This window comes from Anneissia japonica, unplaced genomic scaffold, assembly GCF_011630105.1.
Source record: "Anneissia japonica isolate Jap-2015-1 unplaced genomic scaffold, ASM1163010v1 scaffold573_len2283161_cov171, whole genome shotgun sequence".
Taxonomy (NCBI): domain Eukaryota; kingdom Metazoa; phylum Echinodermata; class Crinoidea; order Comatulida; family Comatulidae; genus Anneissia; species Anneissia japonica.
In genome coordinates, this window is record NW_022719802.1 from 855317 (window position 1) to 874709 (window position 19393).

General features: G+C 35.0%; 1 protein-coding gene and 1 long non-coding RNA gene across 2 annotated transcripts in view; both read right to left on the reverse strand.

The window, feature by feature from the left end:
• The window catches only part of LOC117111070, an 8058-nt gene extending 2805 nt beyond the window's left edge, over positions 1-5253 (reverse strand). Inside the window, exons 1-2 of the long non-coding RNA XR_004445805.1 lie at positions 4413-5253; positions 2661-2809 (exon numbers count right to left, since the gene is read on the reverse strand). This is a non-coding gene — a long non-coding RNA (uncharacterized LOC117111070). The remainder of the gene's footprint in view (positions 1-2660; positions 2810-4412) is intronic.
• Positions 5254-8937: 3684 nt separating this feature from the next.
• The window catches only part of LOC117111029 (protein C10-like), a 13932-nt gene continuing 3476 nt past the window's right edge, over positions 8938-19393 (reverse strand). Inside the window, exons 2-3 of the mRNA XM_033253892.1 lie at positions 12287-12463; positions 8938-12117 (exon numbers count right to left, since the gene is read on the reverse strand). Of these exons, the coding sequence (XP_033109783.1) occupies positions 11993-12117; positions 12287-12463 (302 nt within the window). The 3' untranslated portion in view covers positions 8938-11992. The remainder of the gene's footprint in view (positions 12118-12286; positions 12464-19393) is intronic.

A 19393-nucleotide genomic window follows, 5' to 3' on the forward strand; every position in this document is an offset into this window, starting at 1 on the left:
TAATTATTTCATTATTTTATCGGAATAAAATGAGGAATATCAAGAAATACTTAAGGGTCTTCGTTTTATAGACACCCTATGGGTGTCTACAAAACGAAGACCGAAGACCAGAAAAACGAAGACCCACTTTTACTTTTCTTTCAATCGTGATAAAATAATCTTTTAAAATCACTTCATGCTATGTATATATAGTATTCGTCTTCTTAGCACATTGTTGCCTGAATCTGAGTCAATTGAATGATTTACCCTTTATTCCAGTTCCAAAGCGACAACCAATGTTGTACGTCCACGGCTGGTGGCTGAGCGCGTCTTGGCGCTGCTACCCTCTAACGAAGGCTTGGCCTAGCGGTACGCGTATTTTGGGGACCTATAGAAACCTTGAATATTTCATTCAATAAACTTGTTCCATGTTAAAATAAACAGTAGGAATGTGGTATAGTGACGCATATGTGCAGCATCGGTCATTTGGTAATGACACCAACATAGGATGGACGAGATAATTAAGGGTCTTCGAATGAAGACCGAAGACCCGAAAAACGAAGACCCACATTTTTTTCATTATTTCTTCATTATTGATAGAATAATGAAACATGTACTTGGCAACTGTTTTATGATGATTTTGAAATACTTTCAATAAGATAATTGACAAATAATTGAAGGTCTTCGTTTTTCGGGTCTTTGTTTTGTAGACACCCATATAGGGTGTCTATAAAACAAAGACCCTTGAAAATTTCACAAACAGACGCCCAAAAATTGTCGTAAATTCGATTTTGTGACAGCATGGCGTATTATCATCAAAATGAACGAGAAAAAAAATAGGGGTCTTCGTTTTTGGGTCTTCGGTCGTCGTTTTATAGACACCCCTTTTTGTTCCACAGTTAGAGCAAAACATGGCTTGACACTATGATGTAGTCCTGCAGCGCATCTGACCTGACCTCAGTCTGTTGTCAATTAATATGAAATGCGCGCGCGCAAAGGCTTTTCCATTTTGTTTGCGGGGTTTCCTTTTTTTGTTTGCAGCGTTTCATTTTTTTGTTTGCAGCATTTCATTTTTTGCTTGCAGGTTTTTCTTTTGTTTGCTGGTGTTTTTATTTTTTTGCTTGCAGCGTTTCTTTATTTGTTTGCTAGTGTTTTTATTTTGTTTGCAGCGTTTCTTTATTTGTTTGCTAGCATTTTTCTTTTTTGTTTGCAGCGTTTCTTTTTTGATTTCAGCGTTTCATTTGTTTGTTTGCTGGTGTTTTCTATTTTTGTTTGCATCGTTTCCATTTTTGTTTGCAGCGTTTCTTTTCTGTTTCCATGATTTCTTTTTTGTTTGCAGCGTTTCTTTTTTGTTTGCAGCATTTCTTTTTCTTTGCAGTGTGTCCCTTGTGGGCCATCGTAGTATTTGATCAACCTTTGGCAATGTAGATTCCCTAAACAGAAATAAACTGCAAAGATTTTATGCTTAGTACGGGCAGAACCAAGAGGGTTGACTATTTCAAATGCATCTTGAAAGAGCAGTATATGCAACAATCTATCTTTAGTCTTAAAAAATGGGGGTTTTTTAAAGGACGATCCATCTTGAAAATCAGAAAAACAATTTGTTGAAGCGAGTCTGTGGGGGTTTCAAATTGCTCACGTACAGTTTTGTCTTGAAATAGACTTTGAATAGTATCTTTTATGGGAACATAATGATAGTAACAATCCTTGTTATATGCATTTCTACCAAGATACACCTCATTTGCCTCGACATAATTAAAATGTTTAAAGAAAAATTGTTCCCTACAATAAGCTGTACGTAATGGTCCTTGTGTGTCAATGGCATGCTTTAACAAATCATTATCGTTTATTTCATAAATTATTGTGCATACAACTTCTGAAGCAATTCCATTTTGTCCTAAAATTAGTTTCATTTGATCCTGCTTTGCCTTTTCCGAAAAGCCCACTATGTCTCTAATATTTCCATAAATGTGTTGTATTGTACTAGTAGGTAGTAAAAACTTTGCCTGCAGATTTAGATAGAATAATGCCATATTTAAAAAAAAAATGCATCTTTGAATTCCACACATAAATTTATACCACTGGTTGCTACTTCAGTAGACCTACTACTAGTGTTGGTTGGTATACTCTCATCAACATTTCCTTGTAATGTATTGTGAATCTGATCTTGCTCTCAAAATTATATCTGTTGGATTAGTTTGAATAAGAAATTGTGAAGCTACATCTATGACATTACATGCATGGTATCTTGAGACATGACTCCTCATTGCATTTTTGGTTGAAAAAATGCTTTGGCAATTTTTGAACATGCATGTCATTTTGATTCCACTGTATATGTGCTGTGGTATATGCTTTTTCAGTTCTTTTATGTCTAATACTTTCTGTCTACATTCTTTTAAACTGCAACATAACTGTTTATCACTGTTGCTTAAAGAGGCAAATTTAGGTTTTTTTTCCCCTACTTTGCTTGTGTCAAAATGAGTACGATAAAAATGGGACCTAACAGTAGGAAAGTTAACAAAACTTTAATTACACTGAAAGTGTGAACATTAAAAAACAAAACCAAGTTGATTTTGGTGAAGTGAATAGAGTGTTAAAATAGAAGTTCCAGTAGATGATTTATGTCCACAATTACATTGAATACTCATAATAATTGTGGAGTGCAACTGAGAAAAACCGACCTGTTTGTTCTTTGATAGTACAACTGCGTGTATCTCGATCTATGCTAATGCTACTGTAATATCTTTACTCTTCATCAATTAACAAAGGTGTCTCACAATGACCATTATGCAAACTTTGTTGAATTTATAACTGAGCAAGTACATCAAGGCTGTAAGACATTAAAATTTGATACAAATTAAATTAACATTCTACTGTTATTCATTATAACTACACTAAAATCAGAAAATTTCTTGAATATAAAATGCTAGAGATTTTGTTAAAGAATATTAATAATGAGTGTTTTGCGTTCAATTGGTTGCAGGTTAAATTGCAGTAAAAATATTATTATGATTCTATGTATTCGGTGTTAGGAACAACCTTTGCCTACGAAATGCAAAGGGTCCGAAACGAAACGAAGCGCGACCGAAATGATCTGTATTCCATTTTATAGGCAGCGCAGGCTTTCTATAGTTCTGTCAGGGATTTTGAAAATGGTTTGTAATAATATTAATATAAAGAAAATTCGTATAATTAGTGTCGCAGACATTGTTCGGGTACTTAAGAAAATATATTCCAAACTTTGCATAATTAAGATGTAGTGTCCCCCAAAATCAAAGTACTCATATTTAAAATGAACTTGCTGATTCAGAAGTAACATACAAGTAATCAAGTTGAACATAGAAATTAGTGTTGAAAAGTGTTTAGATCCAATTTTTCAGTTCAGTTAATACTAAAAATAATAGAAAATACTTCATTGGCTAACAGCCTTTTCTATTATTTGCTTTAACCAAGGTAAACATTTTTTTTAATACACTAATTTTTATTCATAAGTTGATAATTTTAACGATAACTGAAATTGAGCAATGCAATTTTGAAATCAATTTGTAAAAATATTTTTTTTTGGGGGGGGGGGGAGAGAATACATCTTTAACAAATTTCTTTTTTGTTTCCTCTATGTTGTGACATTAAAGTAGGTTGTATTATCTTTATCGCTCCTACTACAAAAGAAAGGGGTTTTTTTTTTTTTATTCCAAACTCATTTGTATTTCCTGTGTTTAATGTATTTTTTTTACAATTTCTGTCAAGAAAGAACATTTTTCAATGTGCAATATTAAGTAATTTTGCCCTAGCCTCTATCTAGTACCTGCGTGTATCTGTAAATAAATAAAGTTTTTTTTTTCTACTTTAGCCTAGCTGGCCTATTACACTGCCTTTCTATAGTAGGGCCTAAGGAGGCCTAGTACTAGCTAGGCCTTGTACCTAAGTAAAGCCTACAAAAATAATTACATGTAGTATGATACACTCCCACCACTGGCTAGGCCTAGTAATAATTATAGGTAGGTCAAGGCCTAGCATGTCTACCTCTATATATTTTTGAAAAAAATTATATTTATTATATAGGCCTAGGCTTACGGAGACATTTATAAGTGTAAATATATCTATTAGGTCAAGGCCTATATGCTTATATATATTCTTATTTGACTTAATTAATATTTTATATTTTCAATTTCATGTTGGCGACCATGTGCATAAATCAGAGAAGAAAGAAGCTACTACTCTATAGCCTAGGCCTAGACCTGATGTGGCATGGTGATGGCATCGTCATCATACAGAGACGAAGAACAGGCCTATACCATTCCGTTACCACCTAAATTATAATAATGGCAATTCACTGCAACAAAAATAAAAAAAATAGTAGGAAATTTTGAATACACGTACACTTGTAGGTCATTATATAACAAGTTTAGTGGCACCGTTGGCCAGAAATTTACCTTAAAATGTCTTTGTCAGCTTCCACCTACTCTTCATACAACTGCCATACGATAGAGAGAAATAGAAAAAGAAAGAAATAGTGCCGCGCAAACTTCTTATTGGAAAGTTTCGTCACGTGACATACGTCAAACGTAATTATTCAAGATAATTTTATTTTCTAAAACAAATATTAATATTATTAGTAAATGAATAAGAAAGTTGTGTAAAATAAATTAAATCATATTTTTATTGCACGCATTTGTGAAGAACCTTGCCGGTATCATACCCGTCAATCACATGGGGTTACACGGCAATTGTCCCTTAATTGAGTAAATGCACAATTTTTTATATTGTACGTGAACAACATATGTTTTCTAAAACCACTGAAAACCAAATGTAATTAAACTACAAGATAATGTTGAAAATTACAGAAGAGTATAAATCAACAAAGATTTTAACACAGAATGTCAGTAGGCCTCAGCTACAATATTCAGTAAAATGGTAAAAAGCACATGATGTTGACGTATGTGAACAATCATGTTTTCTCCACAACACAAATGTTGTTAAATTTCAGAATTAGTCTGTAAATCAACAAAGATTATAACACATCACAGTGTCCGTATATCTACAACATTCAATAAATGCACATGTTTATTTTGTATGTGGACAGACATGACTTCTAAAACCACGGAAAACTAAATATAAACTACAACACAAACTTGTTAAATCACAGAATAGTCTGTAAATCAACAAAGATTATAAAACATTGCATGGCCGGCGGAAGCGGGGGGCCGGGGGGCATTATATACTTTTTGGCAAAAAGTATATAATGTCTGGAGATTTTTGCAAATGCAAAAAAAATTTTCGGAAATGCAAAAAAAAAGGGAAGAAGGAGAAGGATAGGAAAGAGAATGTTTATCCAGTACCCGACCGAGTTACATTTTCTCGCAATTCACATTGGCGAATCTGGGGGAGGGGGTCATGGGTCCTGACCCATGGGTCCTGACCCCTCCCTTGGGAAACAAAAAAGGGGAAAAAAGAAAAGAATTCTAGACCTACCTTTTCAGGACCCGTGAACTGATTTTTTTTTTTGCACTTAGAAAATTAGAATTTTGAAGTACATAATATTCATTAAAACACACTTCAAATGTCGGAAAAGCTCATTTTCCGCCATCTAGGAATCAAAATTTTCCCGGGGGAGAACCCCCAGACCACCCTGTCTTTTTGGGATTTATCGATTCATAGAAAAAATAATACGCATGCAACTACTCATTTGTTTATGTATGTATACACACATAAAATAAAAATGAGAAAAATTTGAATTTTGAAGAACTTGTAAAAGTCATTAAAAGACATTTCAGAAGTCAGGAAAGCTCATCTCCCGCCATTTTTCCCGGGGGAACCCGGACCCCCATTTATCTTTGGAGTTCATTGATTAATTGAATCATTTTCAGGGGGGGGGGGAGAGGAACCTTGAAATTTTAAGAATTTAAAAGTCATTGAAAGACACCACAGAAGTCGGGAAATCTCATTTTCAGCCACCTAGGAATCAAAATTTCCCCGGGGTAGAACCACAGAACATCCCCCTTTTTTTTTAAATTGAGATTTATCGATTCATGGAAAAACTACGTATTCTACTTATTCAATCTTTTTTTATGTACGTATACACACATATGGCCTATTTACTGTAATAACAATGAGAAAAAATTATCTGACTGTTTTCAAGAGTGGAAAACCTTGAATTTTGAAGAACTTAATTACTTTTAAGTTCTTCAAAATTCAAGGTGTTCCCCTCTTGAAAATTATTATAACTATAATAATTATTAATATAATTGATTTCTAAATTGTGGACAATGAGATTTTCCGACTTCTGAAGTATTTTTTAATGACTTTAATTTAAAAGACACCTCAGATGTCGGGAAAGCTCATTTCCCGCCTTCTAGGAATCAACATTTTCCTGTGGGAGAACCCCTCGAGCCCCCTTTCTTTTTGGGATTCATCGATTCATGGAAAATTCGTATATACAACTACTCAATTATTTTTTTATTTTTATGTATGTATACACACATAAGGCCTATGTACTGTAATAACAATAGGAAAAATTTACCTGACCGTTTTCAAGTGGGGAAAACCTTGGATTTTGAAGAACTTAAAAGTAATTAAGACACCTCAGAAGTCGGAACAGCTCATTTCCCGCCATCTAGGAATCAAAATTTTTCCGGGGGAGGAATGTTGACCCCACCACCTAGATTTGATTCCAGATCTGCATGATTCATATTCCCATTCATCTTATAAGCAGTGGAGTAACAGGGGGGGCAGACTGTCCCCCCTGACTGTTGACCCCTGACGGTTTTTACCGGGCTGACCAAGCTGTCGTACTGGGCTGGGAAAGAAGAGAAAAGAAAGAAGGGAGAGGGAGCGAAAGAGAAAGGAGGGGAAAGAAAAAGGAAAAGAAAAAGGGAAGAGAAAAATAAAGACAAGAATAAAAAGGACGATATAATGAACAGATATCAGAATACCCCGGCCTGCAACCACTTCTCCACTTCAAAAAATGTCCATAGCGCATTTGATTTAAGCCGCCAGGTATTCTCCGCAGTGGCGTAAGCACCAGGGGAAAAGGGGAAAATATCCAACTGTGGAAAATCTTTCCCCATTGAATGCCCTTTTCACCAGGGAAAGTGCCTGAAAATCTCAAATTTTAAACCGCATATTTTGTTGAGGTAGGCCAAATTCCTCTAAAAATTGCACATTTTAGGGAGTTTTGATCAATTCCGACGAAATTAGAATTTAAAAAACACAAATTTTTCGCGCGCTTGGCGCGCATTTTTTAATGTTAAAGCTTGTGCTTGCTCTCCTTTGCCTTCTAATTTATAACACATAGTCCCAAACTCAAGAAAGAAAATTTAAGATAGATCGTTTTACCTAAAAGAAGGGCCTCAATGTGTAATGATGTTGAAAGAATATGTTTGTAATAAATAAAGCCATAAGGAAAATGCTTATATTCAGTTTAACATATATAACATTAGAGCATTTCTTATTGAGGTAGGCCAATTTCCTAAAAAAATTGCACATTTTAGGGAGTTTTGATCAATTCCGACGAAATTAGAATTAAAAACACAAACATTTTTCGCGCGCATTTGTTAGGATTAAAGCTTGTGCTTGCCCTCCTTTGCCTTCTAAGTTATTTAAAAACATAATAGTCCCAAAACTTGAGAAAGAAAATTTAAGATAGATCGTTTTACCTAAAAGAAGGGCCTCAATGTGTAATGATGGTGAAAGAATAGGCCTATGATTGTAATAAATAAAACCATGATGAAAATGTTTATATTTAGTTTCAAATACACGTGTGTGGCCTGTATTAATAATAAAATAAACCCGATGTCGTATTGTTTTCTATATGGGGAAGGGGGGGGGGCGGGTATCACACCAAGTCATAAATTACTAACCGGGAAAATTATTACCTTTTCTCCCTGACCCAAGACCCCTGTTTATAAGTGGGGCCCCCTCCCCCACTTTGAAAAACGTTCCGCCGGCCCTGGTACCTGAATTTTTGTGACACCGGCATTCGTGAATATTGTACTACTGTATTTGCGATGATGTAAACACGGCAACAAACGAAACCAGGGACACATGAATGTGCATGCTATTATTATTTTATTATTAATCCTGCCCTCAGGTTTTTTTTTGTTTTTTGTTCTGCTTGTTTAGTGCCAATGATAAATAGGTGAAGTAGCTGTGGTTTCTGTAGGATATATTTTCTGGGGGCCGAGCTGTCCGACGGGGGACTAGAGCTCGTAGGCAGGAGCATGGAAGATTTGAGAGTGTGCTCCCCTTCCAAATGTGATGTTTTTAAGTGTAGGAACCTCTGGATGGCCAGAAATGACACTAAGACTGTGACAGACATGTGTTGGCTTGGCATGGGCCTATTATTGTTTTAGTTCAACTGCCCGACGAGCTCTGTTTGATGGGGTGTCGGGGTTGACCTGTCAGGTGGGGTCCTACAGTAACTATGGGTCAGAGCCAACAATGGTTTCACTATATACCGTACTGTACACACGTAGTCTAGCTTCCGATAGAAGCTGCAAAAGGATTAGGCCCCATAAAAAAATAAAAAAAATATTAGTTTATCACCCACTGCCTCATCATTTTTTTGGGAATTCAGATTTTTTTTTTTTTTTTTTTTTGTCAATCAACATATATTTTTTATTTCAAACGGTCGCTTTTCCATCTTTTTTCACTTGAAAAGCTCAGGATTTCTTGCAAATATGTTTATTGGTACAACAAAAACATATTTTTTTAATATAAATTTGATTCCATTGTTATAACTTGTTATATATGTCCCTAACCATTGATTTACTTGCATATGGAAACGTTTTTGCCTCTTTTTATCATTTACTAGTCCAGCTATCCCGAAAGCAGCGAACTGAGGTCAGATGAACCCGCTGTACAAGCAGTTTGGATCGACCAATTAAAACATTGGGTTTGTTTCATTTTCATTATTGGGTTAAATACTTAAACAAAACTCAATTTGTACAGTCAATATTCTTTTGTTAAAACTTGTATTTGAACACATATTTAACAGTACACATAGTACAATGGAAAGTGAACAAATGCTGATATCTCCCTTCCCCTAGTCCACACTTTCGTGTTGGCGGGATTGGCTTAGCCTTACGGTACACCCCTACGGAAATTTTCAAACGGTCCAGACTAAAAATTGCATTTTTTGCAGAAATATAGCCTATTTGCTGCAAGTATCTTGACTTGGGACATTTGTTTTTTAATAAAGGTAATAAAAGCACACACAAAATCCAACTGATAACTAAATTAGGCCAAATTACACGAAGAAAGAAGTCAAACACTGCGAACACAAGTCAAGCAAACAGAAGTATAACGTCATACCAGTGAATCGGACTATCACGCTTGAGAGATTTTTTGACCCTGTGAAAGGCAATCGTGGATTGGATTTTATATTTTAATTTCCAATAAAACTCCCAACCAATCATACTAAGTTTTATATCAGCTTCTATCTTATTATATTCTCTCCACGAATCCACTTGGGCCGATTCGAACAAACAAATAATCTGTGAGTGAGGGAGCAAGAAACGAGCTCGGAACAGCCAAAAACCTCAAATTTCTTGAAATTCCCTATCTAAATCGGCATGAGGAGCTGTTATAATCGGCGTATTCCGACAAAACTGTAGAGATTTTTTTAAATTTTTTCTTCACGAATTGGTAAATTAATATTTTTTACAACATAATCCGCTTGGGCCATTACAAGAAAATCCTAGATTTTGTACCAAAAAGTACTTTTGCGAAAAAATCCAGATTTCTCCAACGGTTAAGGCGACTTTGGAGAGCAAATGATACGTTTCCATATGGAACATCGGTAAAATGGGGGCGAGGCTGGAAAAAAAACCCCCAAAAAACAAAAAAAAAAAACCTCCCTACCTCATCAGTTTTCTTTTCTTTCATAGGCTGATAAACTAAATAATTTTTTATGGGGCCTTATCCTGTCAAGTATCAAGTTTATTTTTATCAAACCACAACACAATTCTATGCTGTGTCTGCAGAACCTTATCCAAACCACAGTATAAAATTGAAGTTATTGGAGTGTAGATAAAGTTTTCTGTTCATACTACCCAGGAAAGTCCCTAGAGACAGTTAGTTGGACAACAAAAGTAAACAACATTCCATAAATGTTTTCCTCTTATCATACAGTTTACTAGTCTTTTTAAGGGTAGGGGTATTTCATTAGTTATGGCTTTAATGTTGGTCAAAATAGAAAATTATTAGATAGGGCACAACATCATATCCAGTTTTGCTTGGATACGGACGTTCATAGCGAACAGATATCTGGAAAGTCACTTTTGCCTGTTTACAAAAAACAGTGCAACATGTCGCATACATACATATACACACACAAAGGGTATCCTAAAGGTTCATTTGCTTGAAAGCATAGGAACCAAAAATTAGATCTTAAAATTTTAAAATAAAGATTTCTGTTATTCTGGTACCTGTCACGCCTTCAAGTGGTTTTGAGAATATTAAAAGGTAAAAAATATAGTGGGTCGAGTTTTCACACCTTGGATTTTATCTTATTTAAAACCATGGACCTGGCAGTGTCTGTTAAGGTGGATCCTGAAACAAGACTCTAATGTTGAGCACCAAATTATATACGAATTCGGAACCTTTTGGGGAATACTGTATATAATATTAGGACTCGTTCTGATTGAGTAAAATCCAATACATCAGGATTATTTGAGGTAAGACGCAAGTTAGAGATGCAAACCCTTACCTACCTATGTCTGCTAATGACGATGAATCAGAAAATTTAATAGAAAATATGCCCTGTGTTTTTGTGCTGAATGCTCAGTACATTCTCAAATACTCTACTGTACTTGCAAAAAAATATATATCACATGGAAAATTTCTTTTCTAAATGAAGGATCCCACCAATAGCCAGCCTATTAAAACCTCATTGATAATTCGTAAATAATAAGGAAGGTAAAACATGCCGAAGGAGAATGTGTAGGTTAATGTCTAAATTGAGTATGCTTCAAACCTATCTGGCCAATAAAAAACAATATTTAAGCTTATAACGTGTACGTGTAGACATAATATACAGGCATATGTTGATTAAAATGAATGTATATAAGATTATTATTAAGGTATCACTGTAGGATCCGTTTACTAAATATTCATTGAATTAATTCATTGCAATGTTATAATAATAGAGTAGACCATAAATCCTGTAGAAGAAAAGAAAAAAAACAATATAACTTGTATAAAATATAAATACATATCTGTAAGATTACATAATCTTAAAAAATACAGATAACACAACTTATTAAAAAAAAATCTTACGTAATTTACAATGGATTTTATTCTTACTTTAAAAGTACTCTATTAAAAATTAGTAAAAAAATATCTTAATAAATACAATATTTGATTTATTTGTTATATCAGTAATGATAATTTCCTACTTCACTTGAAAATCAACTAGCGCATACTAAAATGTTTTTGTGAAAAGATGACATTGTAGAACTTAATGTATAAACACGTTATATTTTCATTGCGGATTTTTTGGGCTCAGTACGGACTCCAAAAGTATGCATTTTCTTTTAGTTTTAAGGTTTATGCGGATTTTATAAGTCCGCAATGACGATATAACGTGTTTATAGAAGAAAATTAAGATGAGACACTTGCACAACAGAAAAAAAAATCCTTACAGTACAGTATAAACTGACATTAACAATATAAAGAAAAATAGCTCTATATTTGGCACTGAATCAATAGCAATTTAAATGAAAATGAAGCCAGTTTTATAGGGAATTGTAGCTCATAACAGGGAGCCAACTATTTTGCTTACTACTGGTCCTGCAAATCATTTGACAAGGAGCATCTTGAACCGGTGCCATTGTAAGGCTGCAGTTAGGCCTACTGTAGCCCCTTCCTTACCGCTCGTCCACTCGGCATGTCATGGTCGACATGCAGAGCTGTACAGGCAGAGGGAGCTGAGAGAAAATTAAAAAAGACACGAAATATTAACAGCATTCAACTTTAATTGTCAAATAAATAATAGAATGCCTTGTATTTAAAGCTAACTTGCTGGTTGATTCACTGGTAGAGGTGGTAAGAATATGGCTTTTAAGCGTTGGGCTAAACTTGCAATCTCTGGGTCTTGATGTTCGAATCGTCTTACTTCTTGTGTGAATTTTATAGCACCTATTATATAAAGAATTAAAAATATAATTTTAGAATCAAATTTAAAGTAAAACAATAGATGGTTGTCGTCTAATGAAACAAAGATTATCGCAAGCACAACCAGATTATCGCAACCACAACCACCATCTATCCACCTTCATCACCTAAAAATACAGTAAACATTCTCTACCTTCTCCATCAGCTGTGAATCCATACTTCTGAATAACTTGCTGCTGGATCTGAGTTGCTACGGGAAACACTGTTTGCATCATTTTCATCATGTCATTACCAGCAGCATCCCGTACCTCTTCCATCTGACTTCTGTTGGCATGGTTGGAGAAAGCCTCAAGGACAGCTGTCAAAATTACTGCAAAAAATAACCACGATATTTATAAAAAAAAAACCAAATGAGGTGGATTTGATACCCAGGCAGGTGGAAACCAGTGCTGGCGACAGGATTTGCTCTAAGGGGGGGGGGGACTAATATCCTGTCGCTGGTGGGATGAAATAAGCGGGGCTAGGAAGGGTCACTACCGTTTTAATACATAGCTAATTATATTCAAATTTTTTGTCGGAAAAACGTATCGGGTATTGTAACCATAAATAATAATCTTGAACATCGTTTTACCAATTTAACTCCTAAAGAACTAAATTTCACATCACATCTGGTATTCCATTTGATGATCATGACTTCCATTCCAGGCCTGCTGGAATGGCGTAATTAAAAAATGCATGTTACCTGTATGTCCATTAAATGTACTAACTGGCAATTGCTGCTAACAACTTAAAGATATCAACATTGAAATTCACATTAGGACAAGAAAGCTAAAAATAGACCTTTTTACATCTGAGTTTCAAAACAAACTTAAAATTATCAACAAAAGTTGCTTAATAAGGAACTTTTCCCCAGGAGACAACACAAAGTTTGTCAAAACCATATAACTTAAACACAGTGGTTCAATCTTCGCATAATGTTCTGCTTTCATGTAAACACAGAAAGTTTATTTGGTGCATAAACCATAATTCGTATGACACCACAGACTTCACTGCTCAAAATGGCCCACAACAACTGTCTTTGGAGCTGAAAGATTTCTTCAGAAATGAATTTTTTACCGATTTAGACGGCAAAATCACAAATATAAGTATGTTAAAAAATTCTAACCAAAAAGAATCCTTGCCCAGCTTTAGAAACTTTCATGCAGGCTGAGAATGAAAAAAAAACCACTCCTTGTCCAATGAAAACCTCAAAAAAAAAAAAAAAAAAAAAAAAAAAATGAGAGACAGGTCATTGCCAATTGTGTCAGTGTAATGTATCTTCATCAAACCAGCTTATAAAGGCTCTATGAAGGGGAGTTTTAAGACAAAGTAATCCTTTTTCTCTATCATAAAATTAGAGAGGACCCAACTTTAGAAATGTGAATTAGTGAAAATCAATGAAAAAATGATTAAAAGAGGTTCTATCGATCTCAAAATAGGGCCCCATCTTATCCAGGTCGATCCGGCACCAGGATATTTTTATGTCTAAACCCAAAACCGATAAGTAGGCCATCCTAGCGGAGCAATCATTTCGTGAATGGTAATGCAAAAACAAAAATTCTGAATAATATGTGTATAATTTATTAATACAATACAATACAATATACTTTATTCGCAACTAAAAACAGTTGAATTGCACATGCATAATAAAAAAATTGCCTTAAAAAAAAGTTAAAAACATCGAAACGGAGACGGTAAACAAAATTACACAAAAGAGCAAAACAGAGAATATTATCATACTTATTATCAAAATAATAACAATAATTATAACAATATTATTATTATTGTTAATTATTTATTATTATTACTGTTATTATGTGAAAATTAGGAGGTTACAAAAAAAAAAGTGCACCGTTTCGGCCATTGTTGAGCAGTTCACGAGACTACAGTTTGCAGAGACAAATTACCATTTTCTGAAAAGACCAGCATTAATAATAAAAATTTTTGACCGTTCTGTCCGAATTTTAGGGGATGGAATTTTTGTGTGTACCTGAGGTTGTATTTATGAGTTGGGGCAGTTGGTAAAAGTGAGTGAAATCTGTGTGATTGTTCTTTTATTTTCTGGAAGAATTGTCTGCATAGTCGGGTGCGCCGGTCTGCCAACTTTGGGATATTGACAAGAGCCAGTGCTCCATGTAGCTTGTATCAGGGAAAATGATTCGCAGCGCTCTGTTCAAGCTGATTGCATTGACAATTAGTAAGCCCTGTACCTCACACTGGAGCAGCATATTCTAGAACTGGTCGAATAATACTAACATAAAAATAAGGGTAATTCCGTGTCAAATCAAGCAGAGGTCCCAGGTCGACCGTCTCCGATTTTTATGAAACTTCTTAAAAATGATCCACTATGTGAAAAATCAACATACTCAAAAGATTAGCCCTACTGGATATGTAGTTTCCGAGATATTGACGCCCCAAAAAAGGGGAGTGGCTCTTCAAGATGCGCAAATGCAATTTCCTCCAACTTTGAAAGCTCTTATAACTCAGGATTGGTAATAGCTATCAAGGTCAAACTTGGTATTCTAACTTATATTCCCCCATATTACACAAATATGGCATCAGATTAACTGTTATCCCTTCTCTTTTGAAGTTATCTGCAATCAGAAAAGTTGTGGCATGTACCATTGCGGAATAGCAATGGTCTAAAAATGGGACAAAAACCTGTCTGGACAAACTTTTTGCATTTTTGGAGGGCTGTATCTGGGGCAAATTTTAAGTTTAGTTAAGTTTATTACTGTGTATATACTGGTAATACTGGTGAGTTAGGATTCCTAAAAATTTGGAGATTGAAAAAGATTTACTTTTTGAGTTATAGCTACCTGAACAATGGTCCAGACACATATTTTAACATAATCGGAAATAACGAAAGTTGCTAAGACTTGGGTTATTCTATGCCATGGGTCTTAGATTTTTTGCACACTGACAAATATTCATGCGAATTGAAAAACCTGGAATTTTGAGACTAAAATTCCTGTTAATTTTCCCGTAGCAGCAGTTTGACATAAAGGGGATGTGTGCACAAAATAGTCCGCTGCAAGCCTAACTTGGATTTTTCATATCCCTATCTTCGGAAGTTCAACGCCTATAACCTACAGATTTTGTGGTGTAGAACAACTTTTACTGCTGATTCCAAATCTGCAATCAGGAAAAGCATGTACCAATTTAGAAAAGCAATAGTTTAAAAATGCACAAAAACCTGTCTGGACCATTGTTCAGGTAGCTGTAACTCAAAAAGAAAAACTTTTTTTAATCTGGAAATTTTTAGGAATCATAACCCACACCCAGTAGTATTACATATATATAGTTATAAACTTAACTAAGCCTATTTTCCCCAGATACAGCCCTCCAAAAATGCAAAAAGTTGGTCCAGACAGGTTTTTGTCTCATTTGTAGACCATTGCTATTCTGCAATGGTACATGCTACAACTTTTCTGATTGCAGATTTGGAATCAACAGTAAAAGATGTCCTACACCACAAAATCTGAAGGTTATAGGTGCTGTACTTCCAAAGATATTAGCATACGAAAATCAAAGTTAATTTCACAGTGCACTAATTTGTGCCACGCCCCCTTTTACATCAAACTGCCACTACAGGAAAACAAACAGGAATTGGAGTCTAAAAATTTCAGGTTTTTCAATTCACATGAATAACTGTCAGTATAAAAAATTTTAAAAATCTATGATCCCATGGCATGGAATTACCCAACTCTTAAAAAATTTAGTAGTTATTTCCGATTATGTTACAATATGTGTAGTTTTCAACATAGTATCTAACCATGAAGGAGCTGAGAACCAAAGCTGAAATTTGGTGTATAAGTAGATCTAATATATCTGGTTAACTGGTGTAAACTTAAGAAAAGATTTTAACTGTCCACATGACGAACCGTTAATGGGAAACATAGGCTTTTTTCACTTTTTTAGGGCTGGTCCCAACTTTGAATCGATGCCATTCCATTTTAATTCATTTGATCAACCTGTGTTTGCTTGTGGCTAGAGACAACTACCCATAGATAATATATCTGTAATTTAAGATGTATACATTCACTCATACGGACACAGGGAGACATTGAAAATCACAAAAAAATTGTGTCGTTAAACAAAGTGGCTATTTTGAGTGCAGATAACTTAAAAAAAGAAGGGATAACAGTTAATCTGATGCCATATTTGTGTAATATGGGGGAATATAAGTTAGAATACCAAGTTTGACCTGATAGCTATTACCAATCCCGAGTTATAAGCTTCCAAAGTTGGAGGAAATTGCATTTGCGCATCTTGAAGAGCCACGCCCCTTTTTTTGGGGCGTCAATATCTCGGAAACTACAAAACCTATAACCCTAATTTTGTTGGTGTTGGTTTTTCACATAGTAGATCATTTTTATGGAGTTTCATCAAAATCTGAGAGGGTCATACTGGAACTTTTTTGAAATATGGTTGATTTGACATGGAATGACCCATAAACAAGGGCACTCTGACTGAGGCCACACCGTCGCAACTGTTTAAGAAAGTATAGTCTAGAGTTAGCCTACGTTGTAATACAAACATGGGCTTGCCATGATAAATTTTTACTGATTGTTAAACCCAGGAGTTTTATTATAATAACATTCTCAATGGGATTGTTGTCAATATAGCATCAAACTTGGTTGGATTATTTTTGCCTACAGTATAATAGCAAATTGCATCAATTTATTTTGCAAACACAAGGTTTCCAGCTTCAAAGGGGGGCACATCTCCTGTCCGCACAAGGGCACACATTGGCGCTAACACCAGGCGCGTAACAGGGGTCTTGGGTCAGAGTGGGTATTTATTATTTTTTATTTTTTATTTCAACCATCTTTAAAGAGGATAACCCTTCTAGTTTAGCCCAGTAGGTTAACTGATATTCAGGGGCCCTCTTTAATAAAATTAAAGAACAGTACAAACAACATCATTACAACATAATAATAATAACAACAATAATAATAATAACAATAATAATAATAATAACATACAATCCTCATTTCTCGGTTAGTAATTTACCATACCCACCCCACCCCACTCCCCATATAGAAAACAATACGACATAGGGCTTATCTTACTTATAATATCGGCCACACACGTGTGTTTGAAACTCAATATTAAGCATTTTCATCATGGTTTTATTTATTACAAACATATTCTTTCACCATCTATACACATTGAGGCCATTCTTTTAGGTTAAAATGACATATCTTAAATTTGTCTTTCTTGAATTTGGGACTATTATGTGTTTAAAATAACTTAAAAGGATAAAACTAAAAAAGCCCTAAAAAATGCTTTTAAGAACATTTTGCTGGAAATTTTTTTTGGATACGACGCCCCGTTATAGAGTTATGATTTTTTAAATAACATGATGTCAAAAAATCAGCCCAAAAGCTTATCTTATTTCTGTTGGTTACGCACCGCTGATTCGCAATGTTTGTCATCACTTCATGATGTCTACCGATTCGTGAAAAAGGCCTATTAGCGCCGTCAATGAGATAGATAAGTTAAAGTTATTATAAGGATAATGTCCGAGGGAAAAACAAGCCTGCTCCCCAAGTTGATATGGGGCCAAGACCCCATCTAGCCTAGGCAAAAGACTAAAACCAAAGAGTAAGAGAGTACAGGAGAGCCAGTGTCACATTAAAACTTTATATTTCATCCTACCAGATGCGTATTGCCTTAATATTTAAATAGTATGCTACTCCACTTAGTGAATAATAGCTTTTAGTCCATGACAAAAGATTGTTGTATTGTCGCTAAATTTGCATATGCGTAAATCCGTTGCCAGCCGGTCATATAAAATGACTAGCGCGAGAATTCGAATTACTCTCAAATTTACCACCATACGATTGAGTCAACCCACAGCCAATTCTGTGAGGTTCATGAGACGAGCAATATTATATTAAGCTTATCATGGGGCGCAGTGTGCATTGGACGCACAAAACTGTATAAGCCTTTGTGAATTTACACAGTTGGTAGAACCGTGATAAAGTGGTTTTTGTTCAGTTATAAACCGACGGAATGGGGCGAGTTAGGATAGAAACTCCAACAAGGCTCGCAGCTGAACGTGGTGGAGCTCGTCTATGTTAACCTACAGTAGGGTAGTGGACATTGTGAGTATTTGAATAATTGTAAAATGGAAGTAATGTAATGACTATGGATATTTAGAAATTGATTATAATGAATACCATTACTTGGATTATAATCTGAAAACTATTAGAAGTTAATATATAGGTGGAACATTAACGTGTATTACTGATGTATGTATAATTATATTTATATATATGTTGCATATATATGTCTGCGCATATATTGTGTATATATATGTATATTTGTATATATATGTATATATGTGTATGTATGTATATTTAGATTTAACGTGGCTGGATGATTTATAAGACATCATTGTTTTTATGCATAATATTTTGCTTTAATACAGTGTCACCTAACTTTCCATTTGGGAGCTACTGGTTATTGTTGAATGGAAGTTTTTAAGCTAATGATGAAGTGTATGGTAAACCAAAGCTACCTATACTCATCAAGAATGGGAAGTTGTTGTTGAAAGCGGGAACTTAACACATTGATTCAGTTGCGTTCACGTGGGAACACAGCGATTGCAATAAGGAAGTATAGCATCACGAGAACATTCGTCTTTACTATAATTAAAATGATACTATACTCAGGGTTCGAAATAACACTGGTCCGCCGGCCAATGGCTAGTAAAATGCATGGCGGACCTGTTAATTATCCCAATAACAAGTCCGCATGACCAGTTAAAATTTCAATGAAAGTCTGACAAAATACCTAAAGTTTTACTCATTCACCTCTTAACGATGTCTTTACAAAATATTTCACACAGATAATGTCAACAAGATCGCTATTTTCTGTTTATTGTCATGTTAATGTCAGCTACGAACAGCCTTGGGCTCAGTCATTCAAGGCGAACAGATGAACATCACGCAGTAGCTAGGCCATGGAGGAACCCATGGCTAGACATACAGAGGGAAATCACCTTCTCCACAATGTTACAGCGACAAGGAGAATTTGATTTCCGTCTGTGTGAGCAGTGGCGTAGAAAAATATTTTTCATTGGGGGGGATGATTGGCGTGTTAGCCAGTGTCGTAACAGGCGCGGGGGGTGGGGCCTGTCTCTTATACACATCTAGATGTGTATAAGAGACAGATACGACGCCCCGTTATAGAGTTATGATTTTTTAAATAACATGATGTCAAAAAATCCGCCCAAAAGCTTATCTTATTT